The 19,255-nt window shown below is 32.4% G+C and overlaps 2 protein-coding genes across 2 annotated transcripts; one reads left to right on the forward strand and one right to left on the reverse strand.

Annotated features, from left to right (window-relative positions):
• Positions 1 to 10,140: 10,140 nt before the first annotated feature.
• LOC145130815 (uncharacterized) lies at positions 10,141 to 10,971 on the forward strand. Its single transcript, XM_079065576.1, has one exon. It carries the CDS (start codon positions 10,141 to 10,143, stop codon positions 10,969 to 10,971), a length of 831 nt encoding a protein of 276 aa, XP_078921702.1.
• A 2,421-nt stretch (positions 10,972 to 13,392) lies between these two features.
• Positions 13,393 to 15,945, reverse strand: LOC145132109 (alpha carbonic anhydrase 1, chloroplastic-like). Its single transcript, XM_079066762.1, has 6 exons — positions 15,753 to 15,945; positions 14,666 to 14,886; positions 14,287 to 14,393; positions 14,078 to 14,180; positions 13,730 to 13,915; positions 13,393 to 13,630 (listed from the first exon to the last, which is right to left on the reverse strand). The coding sequence occupies exons 1-6, from the start codon at positions 15,808 to 15,810 to the stop codon at positions 13,493 to 13,495; spliced, it is 813 nt and encodes a 270-aa protein (XP_078922888.1). The 5' UTR covers positions 15,811 to 15,945; the 3' UTR covers positions 13,393 to 13,492.
• Positions 15,946 to 19,255: the final 3,310 nt, after the last annotated feature.

A 19,255-nucleotide genomic window follows, 5' to 3' on the forward strand; every position in this document is an offset into this window, starting at 1 on the left:
TTCTTGTAGCAAATGAGTACGTTGGGCGTACTGGGGAGTACGTTGCGCGTAGTCATGCGCTTAATTTGGACGCGGACTCGCCTGGGTACGCTGGGCGTAACGGGTCCAGATGCAAACCCTAAATGTTTGGCTTGTGCACTATTTAAAGGATGCTAAGGCTCATTTCTCAGCCTCCATATCAGAGAGTGAAACCCTAAGAGAGAGCCTTCCATCGTCCTTAGCTTGAGTGTGTGTATTTTGGAGCTAAAAGTGTCTTGGTGTGTTAGTGAAGAAGAAGGAGAAGAGCTTGTGGAGGCTAGGGCTTGAAGTGCAAGTTTGGATCTGAGATCTTCAGAGAAAGGAGCTTCATCTAGAGGTATAAAGTTCAAAACTTTCCTCTTTATTTGGTTTAATGTTGCATGGACCATTTCTAGGGTTAAAAGTCCCAAAGGTGGATACTTTATGAGTGTAATGTACTCCATGGACCTAGATTTGTCCCATTTTAGTGATATTTGTGTTATAGATCCATAAAAATTCCATCTTGGTCGTTGTTATGAGGTCATGCTTGAATTATGAGCTTTCTAGAGTTGGGAAATGGAATGTTATGGGTGTTAGTGACTTGTCCAGCCATGCACAGGCTTAAAGTCACCAACTTTATGGATTAAGAGGTTTAGAAATGGTCAGATCTAGAAGTTGGACGTGGGACTTAACTGTTTAAGACCTAAGAGCTTAGAGTCTGAAACAGGGAGTTACGCGGGGCGTAATCCCAGTACGCGCGGCGTAAGGGGTCGCGCACCCCGTTTCTGTGAGGTCGCCGGGTACGCCCAGCATACAGGTTCGGTACGCGTAGCGTAACCCGGAGAGTTGACTTTTGTTGACTTTTAGGGTTTGGTCAACATTTGGGTCTTTGAGCCATGAGAGGGGTAAAATGGTCTTTTACCCTTCTGAGAGTGCTAAGAGAGGGAACAGTCTAGCCTTGAGAGTTGTATTGATTAGAGTGCTTATTCCATGTGATTAGGCGGAGGCTAGAGCAGATTTTACCGAGTTCGAGATTACCGAGTTACCCGAGGTGAGTTTTCTCACTATACTGTACCTGGAAGGGTACTTATGTGTGACCGGAAGGTCTTGTATGCTATGAGATGTATGTGCTATATGCGGTTATGTGATATGTATGTTATGTATGGTATGGACCGGAAGTTCAAGATGATATGGACCGGAAGGTCAAGAGGTTACGGACCGGAAGGTCGATACGGGTAGGACCGGAAGGTCTACCGGGATTTGGGACGGAAGTCCCTGAGACACATGGATCGGAAGATCCTACAGAGTTATGGCCTGGAAAGGCGTATGTGTGGTATGTGGTATTTTGGGGAACTCACTAAGCATTTATGCTTACAGTTGTTGTGTTATGTGTTTCAGGTACTAGCGAGGATCGCGGGAAGGCGTCGGCATGATCCGTACACACTTATAGAGTTTATGTTATTGAGATTATGGGGACATGCTTTGTTATAACACAGTGATACATTATGTTTTGTGATTTTTCATGTGATTGAAAGTATGATTTAAAAATGAAAATTTGTTTTGAAAAATTACGTCGTTACAGTAAAGGTGACCATACCTTGTTTTGGTTTGATAGATGGATTGGTTCGGCCCCCCTAAAAACTATTTTCCCGGAGCTGTACCATTTGGAGAGGCGCAAGCACTGCAAGGTGGAAGATAGACTGTCAGCAACAGGATACTTATTGGATTAGTCTGTTGTTCCTTCGACTGATTCTCTGATGCAGGAACTTCGATCACTTATTTCACTTATTGGGGCTTTCCAACCAGCTAACTGTAGCGACCGTTGGACGTGCCCTTTATCCAGTGATGGTATCTTCCATGTGGATGTTCTAAGGAGAAGGATTCGGGATTCGGGGAACACACCATCAACCGTCGTTATTGATTGGATAATTGATGTTCCGATCAAGGTTAATTTTTTCGTTTGGAGGGCTAATCTAGGGCGCATTCCTGTTTTGGCGGAGCTAGAAGCAAGGGGTTTGATCAATGGGTCTGCCATATGTGGAAAGTGTTTAATGGAGGATGAATCAACGGACCATGTGTTGGTAAGGTGCCCGTTTGCAAAGGAGATATGGAACATGGTGCTGGCTTGGTGTGGCTTACCCACGCCACCATTAAACAAGGTTAGTGATGTTAAATTTGTTGCCCAATCGTGTTGCTCTCCCAAGAAAAGGAGAAATATTATCAGTATTTGCTATGGCTCTCTTTGGTGGTTATAGAAGTCTAGATGCGATAGAATATTTAATGGAGCTAGGACTACTGTTGAAAAGGTGGTTGATAGTATAAAATCTGTTGTTTTCACTTGGTTAAAGTTCAGGAGAGATAAGCGTTCATATGTTTGGGCGAAATGGTGTTCTTGTCCGCTTTCCTGTTTGTAAACTTTGTTACTTTGTTCACCATTGTCTAGCTACTTGTTAAACTTTGGTGGGTTTTTCTTAATATATTTGCCGGTTCCAAAAAAAATTAGTAACCTTGTATAACTAGTATATAAAATCAATGAGGAAGTTCTCCCAAAGTGGCTATAATGATGCTTTAAATTTGTTTGAAGGTAATGACCAAGTTGATTGAGAGTCTTAATTACCGTTCATGGGTTTATATAATAGTCATTTAATGGGTTTTAGAATCTCACGCTATAGGAAATTCAAACAATAATGTTTTAGATTCGGTTGAAATTCTCCCAAATAAATAAAAGTCCTAAGTATATTCTCACACTCAAATATCCCTCATAAATATGAAATTGTACCAAGTAGCTACAGTGATGCTTTAGATTCGTTTGAAGGTAATGATCAAGCTACTTGGGCTCCGGATGAAAAAAAAAAATGAAGGATAATACATCATTAGCTCAAATTCGTTTTTACCTTCACGATTACATTCTTCAAGAACTACTCAATGAAAGAACTACAACTAAAATTTCGTCAAAGCTTGAATTAGTATCCATGAAGAAAGATCTTACAAATAAGGTGCATTTAAAGCATATGTTTTCTTATATAAACTTCATGAAAATGGATAACTCTTAACCCGATGTCTTTTTTGGTCTACTTTCAAAATTGTGGTTTCTAATTTCTTTTATTCTAGTCTTTCAAAACTATGGATATGTTTTTTTTGGTTTATTTTCATCGTTGATTTGGTTGCTAAAGATAACCACCGTTAAATCACATCTGATAACACCCCACGTGCCCGTCACATGAGGGTAAAATTGTCTTTTCATCTATGTATCCCTTTATAATTTGAACAACTAAATTGATTTCACCTAACGCATGTCCTCTTCTCCTCCTTCTTCTATATGCTAAAGGTATGTGGAAAATCAAGCAACATGACTATATGGAAGAATTACAATCATAAAACATCATGGACAATGCTTAACCTTAGTCGTCGTTTTTACTCAGGTCCTAGGTGTGTCGGATTCTTAAATAAAATAATTGATATCATGGTTTTCTTACTCATAGGTAGTTATTTATGAAATTAATGGATTCAAGGTGCAAATTTTATGGACGGGTTGATCCACTTATGTGTATAGAGTCATTGCCGATTATCCATGGTTCGCTTATGAACTAATATTAATAGGCTGAAAAAATCCATCAAATGGTTGAATGACTAAAAATGTTGATTATGTATTTGCTCTGCAATTGGGTTTTGTTTCTTGTTATCATAGCAGAGTATATGTCGATGGTAGGGATGGGTTGGGTTGGTTTTTTTTTTTTTTTTTTTTTGAGGAAATGATGAAATCTAATTTCTGTATATATGAAATGATATAATGGTAAAATATTTTCAAGATTTAAGAAACGAGCATGTGCAAATATTGCTTTACCTTAATACATAGTACAATATTTTCAGAAGAAGAAACAGCCATAGTTCACCAAATCTTAAGAAAAATATTCATATCTTTGGACATATAAACTAAGTTAATTAAAATATACCATTAAGTTATTTGTCATGATTATGACATGTGATATCATATTTTTATTTGATTACTTTATCATTTTATTATATCATGTCATAAAATGTTTAGAAAATTTATGATATATATTATTCAATAAATGTTATATATCTCTAAATATTATTAAAAGAGAACCTTTAATTTATCAATGAAACAATCAGAGCCCTTGATTGTGTTTTAATCCTATGTTTTCCACCTTGGATCAAATTGCTGACATCATCTTCCCCAAATAAAATTCAAATACAATTATATTTAATTATAGAATTTTTAAATTCAGTAATTATTTTATCAATTGAAACATATCATTATATTTATATACATGATATCAGTTTCTCTAATTAATATTGTTCCTAATTTAATTCTCTTATTTATAGTTTTTGATTTTCAAATTCAAACCCGTTTATATATATATATATATATATATATATATATATATATATATATATATATATATATATATATATATATATATATATATTAAAACTCATTAAACAAGCATATCAATAATTAAGTTATTAACCTATAAAATCTAATATAATCCTATTAAATCAGCAAAATATTTAAGAGTAAAAATTAAAGTCAATATTGTTCATAAATTATCTCCCAGTATATCCCACATAAAAGGAATCAATTTGAGATAATTGTTTGAATTTTAAAATTGATTAAATAAGAAAGTCAATTAATTTGAAATTTTGAATTAATATAGCTGATATCTTTCTTTTTTTCCAAATGAATAGCCGAAAATCTCCAAGATTATATCTTAGGATCCCAATTTTTTTAGAAGATAATGATTTCCTTATTAAAAAACACCTTATATATACGATTACACTGAAGTAGTTATTCTTACGATTTTGGATTGAGTCCTATGATTTACAATGTTCTTCTTGAGCAATGTTCTTCTCCAATTCTTTTTTCCAAGCTCTTACTTTACTCTGTTCTCCTTATTCTTCTTCAATTTCTTGCATTTACTATGCTCTTATTATTTGTTATTATTGTGCTCTTGTTGAGAGGTCATGAAAAAAATTAATCAATCTACTTTAAGCATATTAGTTTCATTCATTTAGTTACCAAAACAAAATTATACCATTTATATTGATTTTTTAATGTGTTGACCTATGTTTGTCAAGAGAAAGCCATAAAAGTCGTTTTAATGCATGATGACAAAGCTAGTGGAACGGACCAAAAGCAGGATAAAGAAGTTTTTTATTTTTACACTTCAACTTGCATGAACAAAGACGTATCTGTTGTTCCAAGATTTTCAATAACTATTTTATACATATTATAATAATCTTCGATTAAGTTTTCTAATTTTATATTATTGAATTTGTTTATATCAATGGTTTTAGTTTCAAAATCACCAATATAGTACAAGACTTTACCGACGGCGTGGTGTCACTTACATTATTTGATCGTGACGTAAAGAAACTTCTGGAAAAAAACACATCAGAGTTGCTTAAAAAGTTTAATGAGGTTATCGATATTAACTTCATTTACATAAAACTAATTTTTACTTTCTGTCTGTCTATTTTTATAAGCGTTAATTTTTTCATTTTTAGGAGGGTAATATGAAGATTTATCTGTTAGCTTTGAAATTACTTTTGGATAAAAACTTGGCGTTCAAAATTCAAATTTCTCATTATAATTTGAAGAACAAAGTTGATGGTTATGCAATTTCAAACTTTAATGTTGATAATAAAATCACTGTTGAATTGGAAAAAAAAAATTAACATCGAACATGTAACATTCTTTTATGAAACATACTACAAACACTAAACTTATTAGATTCGTTTTTTATATTTTAGTTGATCAACTAACATATTTCTATGTACTACAAATTTAAAGGTTTTAAATATAATATAACTAAATCTAATATTTTAAATACTTTAAAATATTATTAACTTTTAGATTGACATGTGAATTTATTTTCTATATTTAGGATGTAGTTTCATTTACTGGTGATAACGTCACACCCGCTTCGAATCTTGATAAAAGTATTGCAACAAGTCCACTAACTAAGTGGACATCCTTTAAAAAAGTGTCTAGACATGAAGAATTAAAACACAACTTGGAAGATGTTTACGATGTTGATAATCTGGAAACAATGTCCTCAACCAAACCATCATTAACATCAATGACATATTGTACTTCTGAAGAAGGCAAGCCAAAACTGTTAATTCCAAAGAAAGAAAAATAATATATGATTTTCATGATATTATATGAGTAGTTGGGTGATTTGAGAAATGTTGATTTCATATTATGTTTACATACTATTTGGTTTGTGGGTTTGGTTTTTGATTACTTTGTTTCATACTATTTGTCTTTTGGGTTAGAATTTTAATCATTTAAATACATTTTGGGTTTTATGAAATGTTGAATTATTCCTCTATTTGCCTTTTGGGTTTAAACTCATATGAATTTAGAATTTTAATCATTTTTTACTCTATTATTCCGTTTGAATGTGAATTTGTCAGCATTGTTACAAAGGTTTTCATTACAACTTCAATATAAATATTAGCAAACTACAACTTTTTATGAAACTATAAACTTTTATAAATCTTTTAACCGTTCTAAAATAATTATTTATAGTTCCTTGTGAATTTATTGATAAATTTATTAGTAAACATTTACCATTGAAATATTATTATTTTTTAGATATTAATGATATCCACAATTTTACAGATTTAAATAATAAAACTCATTACAATGTCGCTAGAGAGAGGTGAAGACTAAGACGTTTACATTTTCTTTTGGAAAGGGAACTTCCCTAACGAGGTTTCCGAGCCAGCTTCCGCGCACCGACTATTCCCCGCTGCGAACATGAGGCTATGCCTTATGCCCTGGAGTCACTGCATATGAACCTTCATGGCCACAGAGGCTGAGTAGTGTCAGGATTTGAACATGTGTCAATAGGTTATCCACCATATCTTCCACATGTCTTACTAAGTGACCACAACCTAAGTGTAAGACATTTACATTTATAAAATAGAAAATTGAATTCTATGTCTAAAAGAGAAACTTTATTTCATCATCTAAATCAATAAATATTTTTGATTTTGTTTCACTTATACCTTTTTCACCCTTAGATCAAATTGTTTACGTCATCTTAACCAATGTTTGGTCAAACACGTTGTCCATCAATGTTTCCGCTCAAACCTTCACCAGTTTCTGTTATCCCCAAAATAAAATTCAAATCCTCCCCAAATTTAAATCCATAACTTATGCACTGACCTTCCTATATGTTTGCAAATCAACATGATATATCTTCTTAATTATTCTATTTCTTTCTCAGTGTACATCGATGGTACCAAATTCATCAAGGACAAAACAGTGACCTTGTATTTAATTCTTATTAATATAGTAAATACTTCCAATTTTGAAGATAATAATCGGTCTCGTACATGTTAAATTACAATTGCTCGATTTCCAACTATCTAACTCAATAACTTTATGTAATTATTCTTAACCTTACCTTTTTCTATAACGTTATTGATTAGATTTACTATAATTAAGTTTAAATTGCAGAGATTTTTACTTGAAAGTGATGAGCATTAGTTGATGTTTTTATTGAAGCTTGAGGATGATGCAAAACTCAAAATCCATTAGTGGTAATATCCTACATACTTAATAATTGATTATTTCGACAAAAATACTTTCCATTAACTTTGATAACAAATTTTTTGAATTAAGCATTTTTTTATGATTATAAATTTGTTTCTCTACTCACTTGTACTTATCATCCTGAAGATGAGAAAAGATTAACCATGCCTATATTGAAAAGTGCCAAAAAGATCTTATTGGTCCATGATCTTCAAATGTTCTTTGTTTTTTATTCGTTTTTGTGTACTTGATTTGTTTCTTCAATAAACTCAGTTTTCTATTAATTTTGATAACAAATTTGTTGAATTAAGCATACTTTTCTGATTATAAATTTGTCCATTTTCTATTGTTAAATCAAGTGTAAATGAATTTGAACAATCGTTAAATTTCATATTCTATAATGTAATTTATGCACTAATTAATCAAATAATAGTACATATCCAAGTGGTCGGGTACCTCAAAGACAATAAGCAAACATGTAAATTATATGCAATTTCATAATATTGTAATTTTTTTTACTGGATTTAAATGAACACTTACTTCTTTCACTTGATTTAGATTCTTGATTACTCATATAAGGTTGTAATAAAATAAAATTCTGATAAATTGAAAAAATTTGTTCAACAAAACCTTAAAATTTTGAAATTTGTTGGAAATTTGGTTTTATGCCAAGTTAGGCTTCTTTTTGTGTTGTTTTGGTTATGTAGGGTTCATTTGAAGTTCTATTTCTCTACAAGAATGTTAATGTTCACATCCAAGTGGAAACTATCACAACTGGTAAGCATTCTAAATGATTTTTTCACTTACATTAATCAAAACTGTTATTTTAAGTGGTGCGTTCTCATGGATGTCACACCGGTTGTCACTATATAGACCTTCTAGCAGTCTATAGAAGAATCTTACCGGCTTTATGAAGAATTTTGCTGCGTTTTCATTGAAGTATCACTCTGTCAACATTCTTCTCTATAGTTCTTTCTCTTATTTTCGATATAGATGCGTGTCACAACAATAAGGCAGAAAGAGGTGTTAGTGACCATTAAAGATGAAAAGGTAATATATAATTCAAGAATAATATATAAAGTGTAAATTGTAGATTTATGATATTTATTTCAATGAAAAATATGTTGTTTGATTGTTAGGTTACATATTTGTTTTTTTTTTATAATTTGATTTTGACAAGTTTGATCTAAACTGAATAATTGAAGCATGTAAGAAAGATATGTGCTAACGATTTTGAATTTGTATTGCCCTATAGAAACCAACCGCAGCCTCACATACCATTCCCTCATATCTCAGTAGGTCTTAACATTTCCCAAAATTCAGCTACAAGAAGTCATGGATGCACTTCTTGAATCAATCCTCTAAACCGAATTTCATTTGTTAGTTGGATGTAGTGACCAAAATGCAAGATTTGTGAAAGTTTATTATTATTTATTAGTGTTAACCTTTAGCAAATTATGAAACTATTATTATATTTTTGTTCATAATGTTTTTTTTGTAATAATTTATTTGATCGGAAGATGTGTATATGTGATTAGGTGTAGCCTAAAAAATCATATTTTAATTTTTATAAGGAAAAAATATTTTGAAATCGACCAAATTACAGTGTCTGAATTTGATGTTTATGGTTATGACAATTCACTTTATTTGTAATGTTTATCAAATTTCTTTACAGAATTTAATGTTGTTGGTACATGTAACAATTTATCGTTGCTTTTGGTTTTACAGGGCCAATATGAAAAGAGTCATATGAGCCTCCATGGGGTTGGTACACGGAACAAAGTCAATTCATAAAGCTACTACACAATATGTTTTAATCAAAAAGTCGCATTATGTTGTGATAAAACAAAGATCATATAGATCATTTATGCTAAAAATTATTGTATTAAAAAACCAAATTTATCTAATATAAATATTAAATATTTCTATCTAATAAGGTTGGTTCAAAAACTCTAAAAATGAATCTAACTAACATTTTTTTATTAAAATTCAACCTAAGACAAAAGCCGCCTATTAATGTGATATGTATTTAATTTATGTTCCCCGCGTTTAACGCGGGTGATAATCTAGTTTACTTTAATAAGTTAGTATTATTCAATAGAAATTTGATATGTTTTAGAAACAATACCAAATTTATGTCCTCGTAGTTATGCCCAAGTTCATGCATGAACCTCGACACCTTGTACTAAATAATAATACTCCATTAGGCATCTTATAAATATCTTATATATAACCAATGACTTCCAGCCTAGCTGGGAAGAGGTACCGGGTTTAATACCCACGTGGGGTCAGAGGTCGGGAGTTCAATCCCTGCAAAACTCAATTTGGGTGCCTCTTAAACTTGTGCCACATGTAGGGAAATTTTCCCTGAAAACCCCTATGGGGGCTGGGTTTGCCCTGTAAAAGAGCTCGAACCCGGGGTGCTCGTTGAAATATACGAGTAGGCTTCCGTTTAATTATTTGTCGTTTCAAAAAAAATATATCTTATATATATACCTATATATATTGTACTTTTTAAGGCGCTCCCTCCCACGAGTATTTTGTGAAAAAATTGAGCTCTGTTTACCTAAAAAATGCCGCAAGTTGATTTAGAAACGCTAGCTTCGGTATGCGGCGTCGGCGGCGGCGATCGGAAGATTGCGTGCGTGACGCTCGCAGAGGAGCCAGGAGATCCTGATATTCCTGGAAGCCACATAGTAGATTACCCACCGGATTGCCCGCCGGAATCGTTCTGGTTATCAAAAGACGCTGAATACGATTGGTTTGATCGCAATGCATTTTTAGATCGAAAGGAATCGATCAAAGGAAACTCTAATTCAATGAATCTAAATCCAAATGTAAACCCTAGCCAATCTAACGCAAACTCGAATTCGCTACAGTTTTCTTCGTTTTTGAAATCAAAAGCTGCAATTATTAGTTTGCCGAAGGGACAGAAGACGAGTTACGTAGATACGAAGCGCAGGAACTGCAAACTTTCGAGCATATGGTTGTTTCCAAAGAGATCGGATTCCATAGGGAAAGAGCCGGCGGCAGTATCAATGGCGGAGCCGTCTTCTCCGAAGGTATCTTGTCTTGGTAGAGTTAGATCGAAGAGGTGTCGCAGCCGTAGGAAGTCGATTGAACCAGAAAAACCTATAACTCAAGATCAGAAAACCATTCGAGTACATAAATCCGGATTCATATCTCATATAAACTCGTTATTCCGATCTGATTGTTGCAGCTGTACAAAAACGAATAAATCGCCCCTGAAAATCAAAGAAGCGTCGGAAAGTTCAGTGCCGAGAAGAAACAATCTCACTTGTAAACAGGAAACGCCGGCTGATCCACCTTCTTTGGGAGCAGTGCTTCGGTTTTCATCCGGCCGAAGATCGGACAGCTGGGGGGAGACCGAGATGTTGACTTGACAGATCGTCAATCGTTGTATTTCAGGTCGCCGACGTGGCGTGTAGGTTAACGTCTCGGCAGGCGGGACCCACAAAGGGAGCCTAATACGCTCATATGACGCGGTAAAAATAACAATGCCCGCAAGCTGTAAAAGGTAAAAGTTTAAACAAGCGGGTTTTACGGTTTCATTTTCTTATTTAACGAACGCCTTTCATTTAGTTATTCATGACTCATGAGTGTAATTGTTACATATATTTGTTTGGTGTTGGTGTATATACATGGGATTCAAAATAAATATTTGCATAAAATTTGATAAGTGCGATTATTAGTGTTGATGTACCAACAACTGAGAAGGCCACTTGTATGCAAAGGTTATTTTGCTTTGTATTTATTGAAATACTTTTTCAATAATTAATAAATATTTTTTTTTTTAAAAAAGTTATATGACAAGTTGAATACTTCAATATTTTTCAGGGGAAGTATACATATAATTGTTTTTCGCCTCAGCAATTAGTTTTACATATATGAATTTTGATTAAAGGATTAATAATTAAAAACATATAAACATGAGTTTATTATAACGATCATGTAAAATCTATGAGAAAAACAATAAATCGGAATCGGTTGACTTCTAACAAAAGTATTGTCTTTTTGACTTTTTACATAAAATGAACATATATTTTGCAATAGTCTACTTCAAAATCCTTGGAAAATGAATTTTCAAATCGTACTCTAAATATTAATTAAAACCCTAAAAAAATAAAATAAACTGATTACAAATAAAGTATTTCTCAATATACGACCTTCATAATATATGATTTTTTTTAACTATATTTTTTTTATGTTGGAGATCATTCAAAACACAATTTCGTAGTACATTGATTTTGAAATAAGTTAATTACCAAAATTATGATTATTTTGTATAAAAAAACTAAAATATTAATATGTTTTTTTTATTATTATTATCATAAATATTTTTAATCACGGTTTTGAGTTTATTCAAAACAAGAATCTGAAATATGTTTGATCAAATATTTGACATATTTATAATTACGGACAAATTCAAAACCTCACACTTTTGAAAACATGACTTTTTTTTTTCTATATATATATATATATATATATATATATATATATATATATATATATATATATATATATATATATATTATCCGAATTTTATATATTACATACGTATGATTTAAGATGATGTTTTTTATGGCGTAACATTGAAAACCACGACACATTTTGACGAAGGCAAGAAAAACTTTTGAGAGAATTACTATCTGGTAGGTAACTGAATCGAACATAGATATTTATTTAAATAATATTTAAATTATTTGGTTGATTTAATACGAATTTTGATGGGGGCGAAGGAGAGATTGTTTGTATAAATAAACTGTTTAGATAGCTACAGACTAACAGACTGAGTGACCTACCTAGTCATAAATATGCACAACTTTTGTAGGTGCAATTGGGCCATATGTTGGGTTAGCGGGGACTGGAAGTCTGGAATAGTGTAATGAATTTATTATTAACTTCTTTTACCATTTAATGTTTTAAGCCTCCGGCGGTAAGTTCTTAGAAGTATTAACTTGTTATATTTGAATTTTTTTTGTTGTTATGAAAATACATTATTTTTATTTGTAATATTAATATATTTATAGTTTTTATCATTTGTTATGTAGTTTATGTTATTTCTTATCAGCAAAATGATATTATTTTGACTTCACGATATTGATTATTGACAAAGACACAAATTTGGTAGCAGAACAGGGTATGTTGGGCTTAATCTCCCCCACTTTCGTGGACCATGGGGGCCCAAGTAGCAGTAAACCCAAAGCCTATTTGAAATTTTAATTTAGATATTAACTTCAATTTAGTGTTCTTAAAAAGAAAACCCATAAAAGTTCATAAACATCTGTCATTAGAATACTCTTTTGTTTGAGTTATAACATAACCTATTTGATAGAATACAAGGAAAAGTTACATATAAAGACCTCTTTCCTAACACCCACATTGCTCAACAATGTTAGTTCACTATCTTTGTTGATATGCATTTCTTTTACACATTTTTCAATATCACAAAGTAAACTATATATGTATAGTGTCACTTTGATCAATTACAAACTCCAATATCATGTTACAATACCTATAAAATAGGTTATATATGTTTCAAATAGACAGAATCGGAGAGAACACCTATACCAAATTGGCACATGTTGCAAAAAAACGAAATTAAGAAGGATTTAATTTAAGAAACCATGGAGGAATTGGCTGAATGTGAAGCGATTCATGGGTATACTCTAAAGCTAGATGAAGATAATATCATGATGATACATGATACAAATATTCTTATATTAAGGTTATATTGTCACTTTCATACAAGATGTTAGTTCTCGTTTATAATTAATGCTCAGAACGAAACAAAAAAACAATCATAGATAAATATCACATATTATTAAAACCTTGAGCCACGATAATAAACATGGACAAATAGTTTTTTATCCAAAAATGGTACATGTTTTGGTTTAGGTTTTCTCAAGCATGGTTCATCTCATCATCATACATCTCTATTTCTCTTCCGTTTAACGGTTGAACTGGTCTTGAGTTGCTCTTGCATTCCCATATCAATGGCGCCTTTAATTCCGCTACTTGCTCTTTTGAAATTGATTTCACCTATGATTGTCACGAGACTCGGATACATAAAACATTAAAAATAAAATAGATATAAAAAAATTTGCAATAATAAAACTTATCACTTTGTGATGTTGGTACCTTGCCAAGAATGTGCCAAATAACTCCTTCGGTACATGGAGGTGTGGAAAAAGATCCTACATATCGATAGTACTTGCGTGAGTGTTTCCTAATTTCCTTCGTGGTGATGGCCCCAATAGCAACTTGAGCTTGTTTGTTTGTTGAGCTATGAGCCTCCTTTACTAATTTCTCAAGTTTAGATTGTATCTATTAAGGAGTCACAAATATTAAACATCATTTTCTTGCACTACAACCATTTAGGAACTTTTTATTTATTTAAAAGGAACCCGAAAACAAGGACTTTAATTTTAATTTAACATTTCACATTATTTACAATTATTATGTCACAAAGGGAAACCACATATATACCTTAGTAAGAAGAGGATCGGGATGACCATAGTGATAGAGAACCGCTATAACTGTTACTTCGCCATCAACGGACTTGTGCACTAAATGGAGCTCAGCGGCATACCTAAAGCGTATAAAATAATTATGAATTTATGGTTTGACTTTAAAAGTCAAATTGTACCATTTTTTTAATATCTCTTTAAAAGTCAAAATGTAACTCATAGACATACTGAAGACCATCGAGGTGATGCTCAGAAGGCGAATGCCAATGCATCTGTATGAGGGTATAGTTTTTTCCATTTAATCTCAAAACTCCTGCATTTCCATCATAGTTCATCTGCACATATTTTCACAACCCTTATCAAAAGTCGAAATTGGTCAAAGATGAAACCAAGAATACATAATTGGTATTCATGAAAACTGTGAAAAAAACAAATTTAATAGAATTCAACTTTGATGAAAGAGATACAATCTAAAAACATTGAGGAAGATCAAGGTCAAAGTTTAAGATTTCAAAAGTGAAAAACCTCAACATGGACCATGTGGAGGGTCAAAGTTAAAGACTAAAAAAAGTCAAAATTGATTGAAAAGGAGCTCTAAAGTACAAACCGCAACATTGAAGAGATTGTCAACAAGAGTAGCATTAGCAGTAAAATGATATTCAATGTCTAATGGCTTCAGGTGCTGACTAGGCACAGATTTTGACTTCACAATATTGATAGGAGACTGAAACTTTCCATTGGAGCAGGCCGAGTAAGTTGGGCTTAATTTCCCCCATTTTCGTGGCCCATGGGGGCCCAAGTAACCGAATTGTGGTCCTCCCCCATTCACTGTAAATCCAAAAGCCAATCACAAAGAACATCTAAATAACAATCACCTAATTTATTTATTTTTGAAACTTTGTCATTGATTTTTATTTATTTGGGGATTAGATTCAAAATCAGTGTTTTTAAATGAAGAATCCGTAAGAAGGAAATTTTGTGTAGGAATGTAAAAAGTTTTTAATGTGCATATTGTTATAGTGAACCAACAAAATGAATCAAAAGTAATATGCTTCATAAAAAATTCCCGAAAAACATATTCATGATTCAAGAAAAAAATTCACTTTATAGACAATTTTAGTAAATAACAACAAATGCATAAAATTAAATCATCGAGATGTTTTCTTCAGAATATTTTTTTGTGAATCAGGTTATTTTTTATTCATCTAATAATTCATTATAAAAAAACTATACATGTTAACAACTTCTTACCTTCTTACAAAAAATTTCCTTCTTCCTGATCTATATCCCTTAAACTAAAATCCTGTCAAATTTTATACAAATTGTGGCTTGAATATTACCCATCTGTTCCAATTATAATGTAACATATCACATAAACTTACATATAAAGACTTATTTCCCAACACTCACAAAATTGGATACATTTAGTTTACTATACTTGTGAATGTGTAGTAGTTTCACACATTTTCCATGATCACTAACTAAACTATGGAAAAATATTTTATTATGGTCTAAAATTGTTGAAGTGGAAACACCAATATAAGGTTATAAAACTGTCTTAAAATGCTTTATCTGTGTATGAAATATATAGACCCGAAAATTGTGTGTGTATGTGTGTGTGTGTGTGTGTGTGTGTGTGTGTGTGTGTGAGAGAGAGAGAGAGAGAGAGAGAGAGAGAGAGAGAGAGAATTTACCGTAATTGGCACATGTTGTCAAGAACACGATTAAAAAGGAAATAAATTGAGTAGCCATGGATGAATGAGAATAGATTTATGGGTATAGGCTAAAGCTAGAAGATGGTGATACAAAGATAGACTTATGGGTATGGACTATAGCTAAGTGAAGATGGTGATACAAATAGTCTTAAAATAACTCTAAATTGTCACTTGCATATAACATGTGAATTCTTGTCTATATATAGAAACAACAATGCTTTTGGAGAGAATGTCGTTTAGTGACATTTCTTTAAATTTGTTTATTCATTTCAAGCGAAAAAGACACGCATGTATTAACCAACACTAATAAGTTAGTTGTTATAACATGCAGTGTTTTGTTCAGCAACGTCAAATCTTGTTCTAATTTAACACTTTGTCTCTTTTATTCTTTAATCCCCTAAAAAGATTTTCAAAAATCAAGAGAAAGTTCGAAAAGTCTTATGCTCGTTCCCCATTCTTCAATGACCTAAATAATGTATTTTTATAGGTCAGATTTTCTATAAGCTTAAATGCTTGATATTGTTATATTAACTTTATAGTTTATGCATCAGAAACTATTATTTATTTGAAACAATTATAGACCATGCAACATGGGTGTTGAGTTAAGTACCAATATAGAACCATAGCAATAATGTATGAACTTTTGGAGGCCCTACCATAATGTCTATTGACGAATCCAAGAAACCCCATAAAAATATTTGGATTCCTTTTATTAAAAAAAGCTTAACTTAAGTCTTTTAAAGATCCGATCTTTACTTTATTTGCACCAAGTAAATACTGACGGTACGTTTAAAATAATCGAACTCTAATCAAGCTACTTAGGTAAACCACTAAACCCGTGTGTGTTTTGCATATTTGAACAAAATTAAGGCACTTCATTATGAAAACGACGTCTTTAGCATAATTGAGCATTGTATATACAAGAAAACATATATAGTACTCGAGGAGGGCTTAATATTGGTAGTTTGACAGCTTTCAATTTTTCTCTTCTTCAAAAGTGGCGGTGACGTTTTTTGAATTCTAATAATTTGCTTTGGATGCGAGTTATAAAAGCTATTTATGGTGAAAATGGGAGTATTGGGTCCGAAATTGTCACAAACCGAGGGTACAACCCTTGGTTGAAAATCTTGGTGTCTTTCAATCGTTGTTGAAGAAAAAAGTATTCTACCACGTGATGTTGTTAAGAGGAAACTTGGCAATGGATACGATATTCAGTTCTGGAATGATGTGTGGTGTGGTGAACAAAGTTTTGCTTCCCAATTTCTTCGTCTTTACGGTTAGAATTGAATCAGAATTGCATGGTTTCCGATCGTAGAAATTCTACTGGCTGGAGATGGTGTTGGCATCGAGATGTTCGTGGAGGGTAGGAAAGCCTACAACTTACGAACTTGAATAGAGTTCTTTTGGAGGTAAATTTATTAGACAAGGTTGATACTTGGGTGTTCACTATAGGAACAGATGCTCGATTTTCGGTTTCTGACACTAGAAGGTGGATTGACAAAAACATTTTGCCTAGTGTTGACAAAAAGACTAGATGAAATCGTTTTATTCCCCATAAAGTTAATATTTTAGTGTGGAGGATTTTGTTGGATAGATAGCCGACTAGGTTCAAGCTGGATTACCGTGATATTGACATTCCTTCTATTTTATGCCCGATTTGTAACCTAGAAGTAGATCACTTATTCATTCAATGTGAGGTCGCAGCAAGAACTTGGAATGCAATGTTCAAATGGTTAGAAGTTCCGTTGGTTCACTTTGACTCGATTAATCAACTTTTCCAACAAATTAATCACTTACGTGTTTCCACGAACAAAAGGAGTGCTATTGACGCGGTGTGTTGTACGACTTTATGGATTTTATGGAGATATCGAAATGATAGTGTTTTTGGAGGGGGAAAAATGAGAAAGGATACAATTTTTGATTCTATTAGAGAGTTTTCATTTCTTTGGTTTTTTAATAGGTTTAGTAAGATAGTTTTTCATTGGAATTGTTGGTTGTAATCCCCTTTAAACAATTTGTAATGTTTTGGTTTGTTCTCTAGCTTCTTGCTAGAGTTTTATGTTTTCTAATATATGGTTGGCTGGTTTAAAAAAAATAGTGCTCTAGGTTTTAAAAACTTATCTGATTTTACACCGATGCAACTGCCAGACCACATCTTCATTATAATAACTTTATATTCACCAGCGTCACAAATACTAAAGTCATAATCATCCTCAAAGGTCAAAGGTGGTCTATTTGTTTCTTTTTATATGGCTTATCTAGTCCTTTTGTTGTCTTCTTATTGTGTTGGAATAAAGTGATTTTAAGCATGTAGGTGGTAGGCCAAAATAAATTATGGATTGGCTACCTTCATGTTCATGGTATCTGATTCCATGTTTGACTTCAAAATAGATGGCAATAGTCCCATAAACATCAGGATGGAGGTTAACATCATTTTGGATTTTCGGTTCACGGTCTATTCCATTTTTATAAACAAAAATCAAATCATACCTATGTTAAAAATAAAAAAACTATACCATACAAGCCATTTTCAGCCTATGCATTGGTTACTTGTATGTTAGACTACTGGGTGTACGTGGGCAACATGTTATTACATGTTATCACATCCAAAAGGTGCTACCTCATCATCCTACTCATATATTGATGTTATAACATCAAATGTGAAAATGAGGAATACCAAATAACATGTGATAACACACCACATTTTCTATTTATTTTTTAATTTTATTTGAGTTTTTTAATTTCTATTTTTCCAATTTGTTATTTTTTTTGTTTTTTATTTATGTCATAATAATTATAAAAAACATATAAATTAATAACACATATAATTTAATTAAATCCTAAATTAAAAATAACATTTAAAAACTAAAAATGACATTACAAATAAAAAAAACATTGAACAAAAACATACGATAATCCTAAATTTAAAAAATATAAAACCGATACATTATTCGTTGTCTAAATATTTCCGCTCTATCTTTGACTTCATTTTTCGGAGCACCTGCAGTTGTCTCGGTGACATATTATCCTCGCTAGTGCGATGAATTGTTAAATCATTTGTAGGAACTCTAAATGCTTACGTTGCAATTCATATCTTTTAATTGCGATGTCGTTGTGGACGTCAAATTTCTGTTTCAGTTCCGCGTGCTCTCGAAGTCTACTTTATCTTTCCTGCGCATGTTGTTGAGCCCGCTTTGCCTTGTAGCGCCCTATCGGTCGTCGAGGCGGGGAAATCTCTTCGATGTCGTTGAGGTCGTTCAAAAGCTCAACGATGTCGGCATTGAGGCCGATGTTTGTACGTGCGTCGGAAATGTTGACCGAACCCGAGCCGCGAGACCTCTTTAATTGTTGTTCCGATGATGTTGGTGTTTTAAACAATTTTGGGTCGTCCTTAACAATCTCCTAATTTTTTTTCTTGCTCGAAAAACGTGACCTGTCTCGACATGATATTGCTCCCTCGCCATTTTAAAAACATCGAAATC

This window comes from Lactuca virosa, chromosome 8 (genome assembly GCF_052849685.1).
Source record: "Lactuca virosa cultivar CGN04683 chromosome 8, Lactuca_virosa_CGN04683_v6, whole genome shotgun sequence".
Classification (NCBI taxonomy): Eukaryota; Viridiplantae; Streptophyta; class Magnoliopsida; order Asterales; family Asteraceae; genus Lactuca; species Lactuca virosa.

Coding starts and splice junctions, on each gene's coding strand:
- LOC145130815 (XM_079065576.1), top strand. CDS start 10,141: ATGCCGCAAGTTGATTTAGAAACGCTAGCTTCGGTATGCGGCGTCGGC.
- LOC145132109 (XM_079066762.1), bottom strand. CDS start 15,810: ATGGCTACTCAATTTATTTCCTTTTTAATCGTGTTCTTGACAACATGT. Junction 14,394..14,665: donor ACAATCTCTTCAATGTTGCG/GTTTGTACTTTA, acceptor AAATATGTGCAG/ATGAACTATGATGGAAATGC. Junction 13,631..13,729: donor TTTGGCACATTCTTGGCAAG/GTACCAACATCA, acceptor TGACAATCATAG/GTGAAATCAATTTCAAAAGA.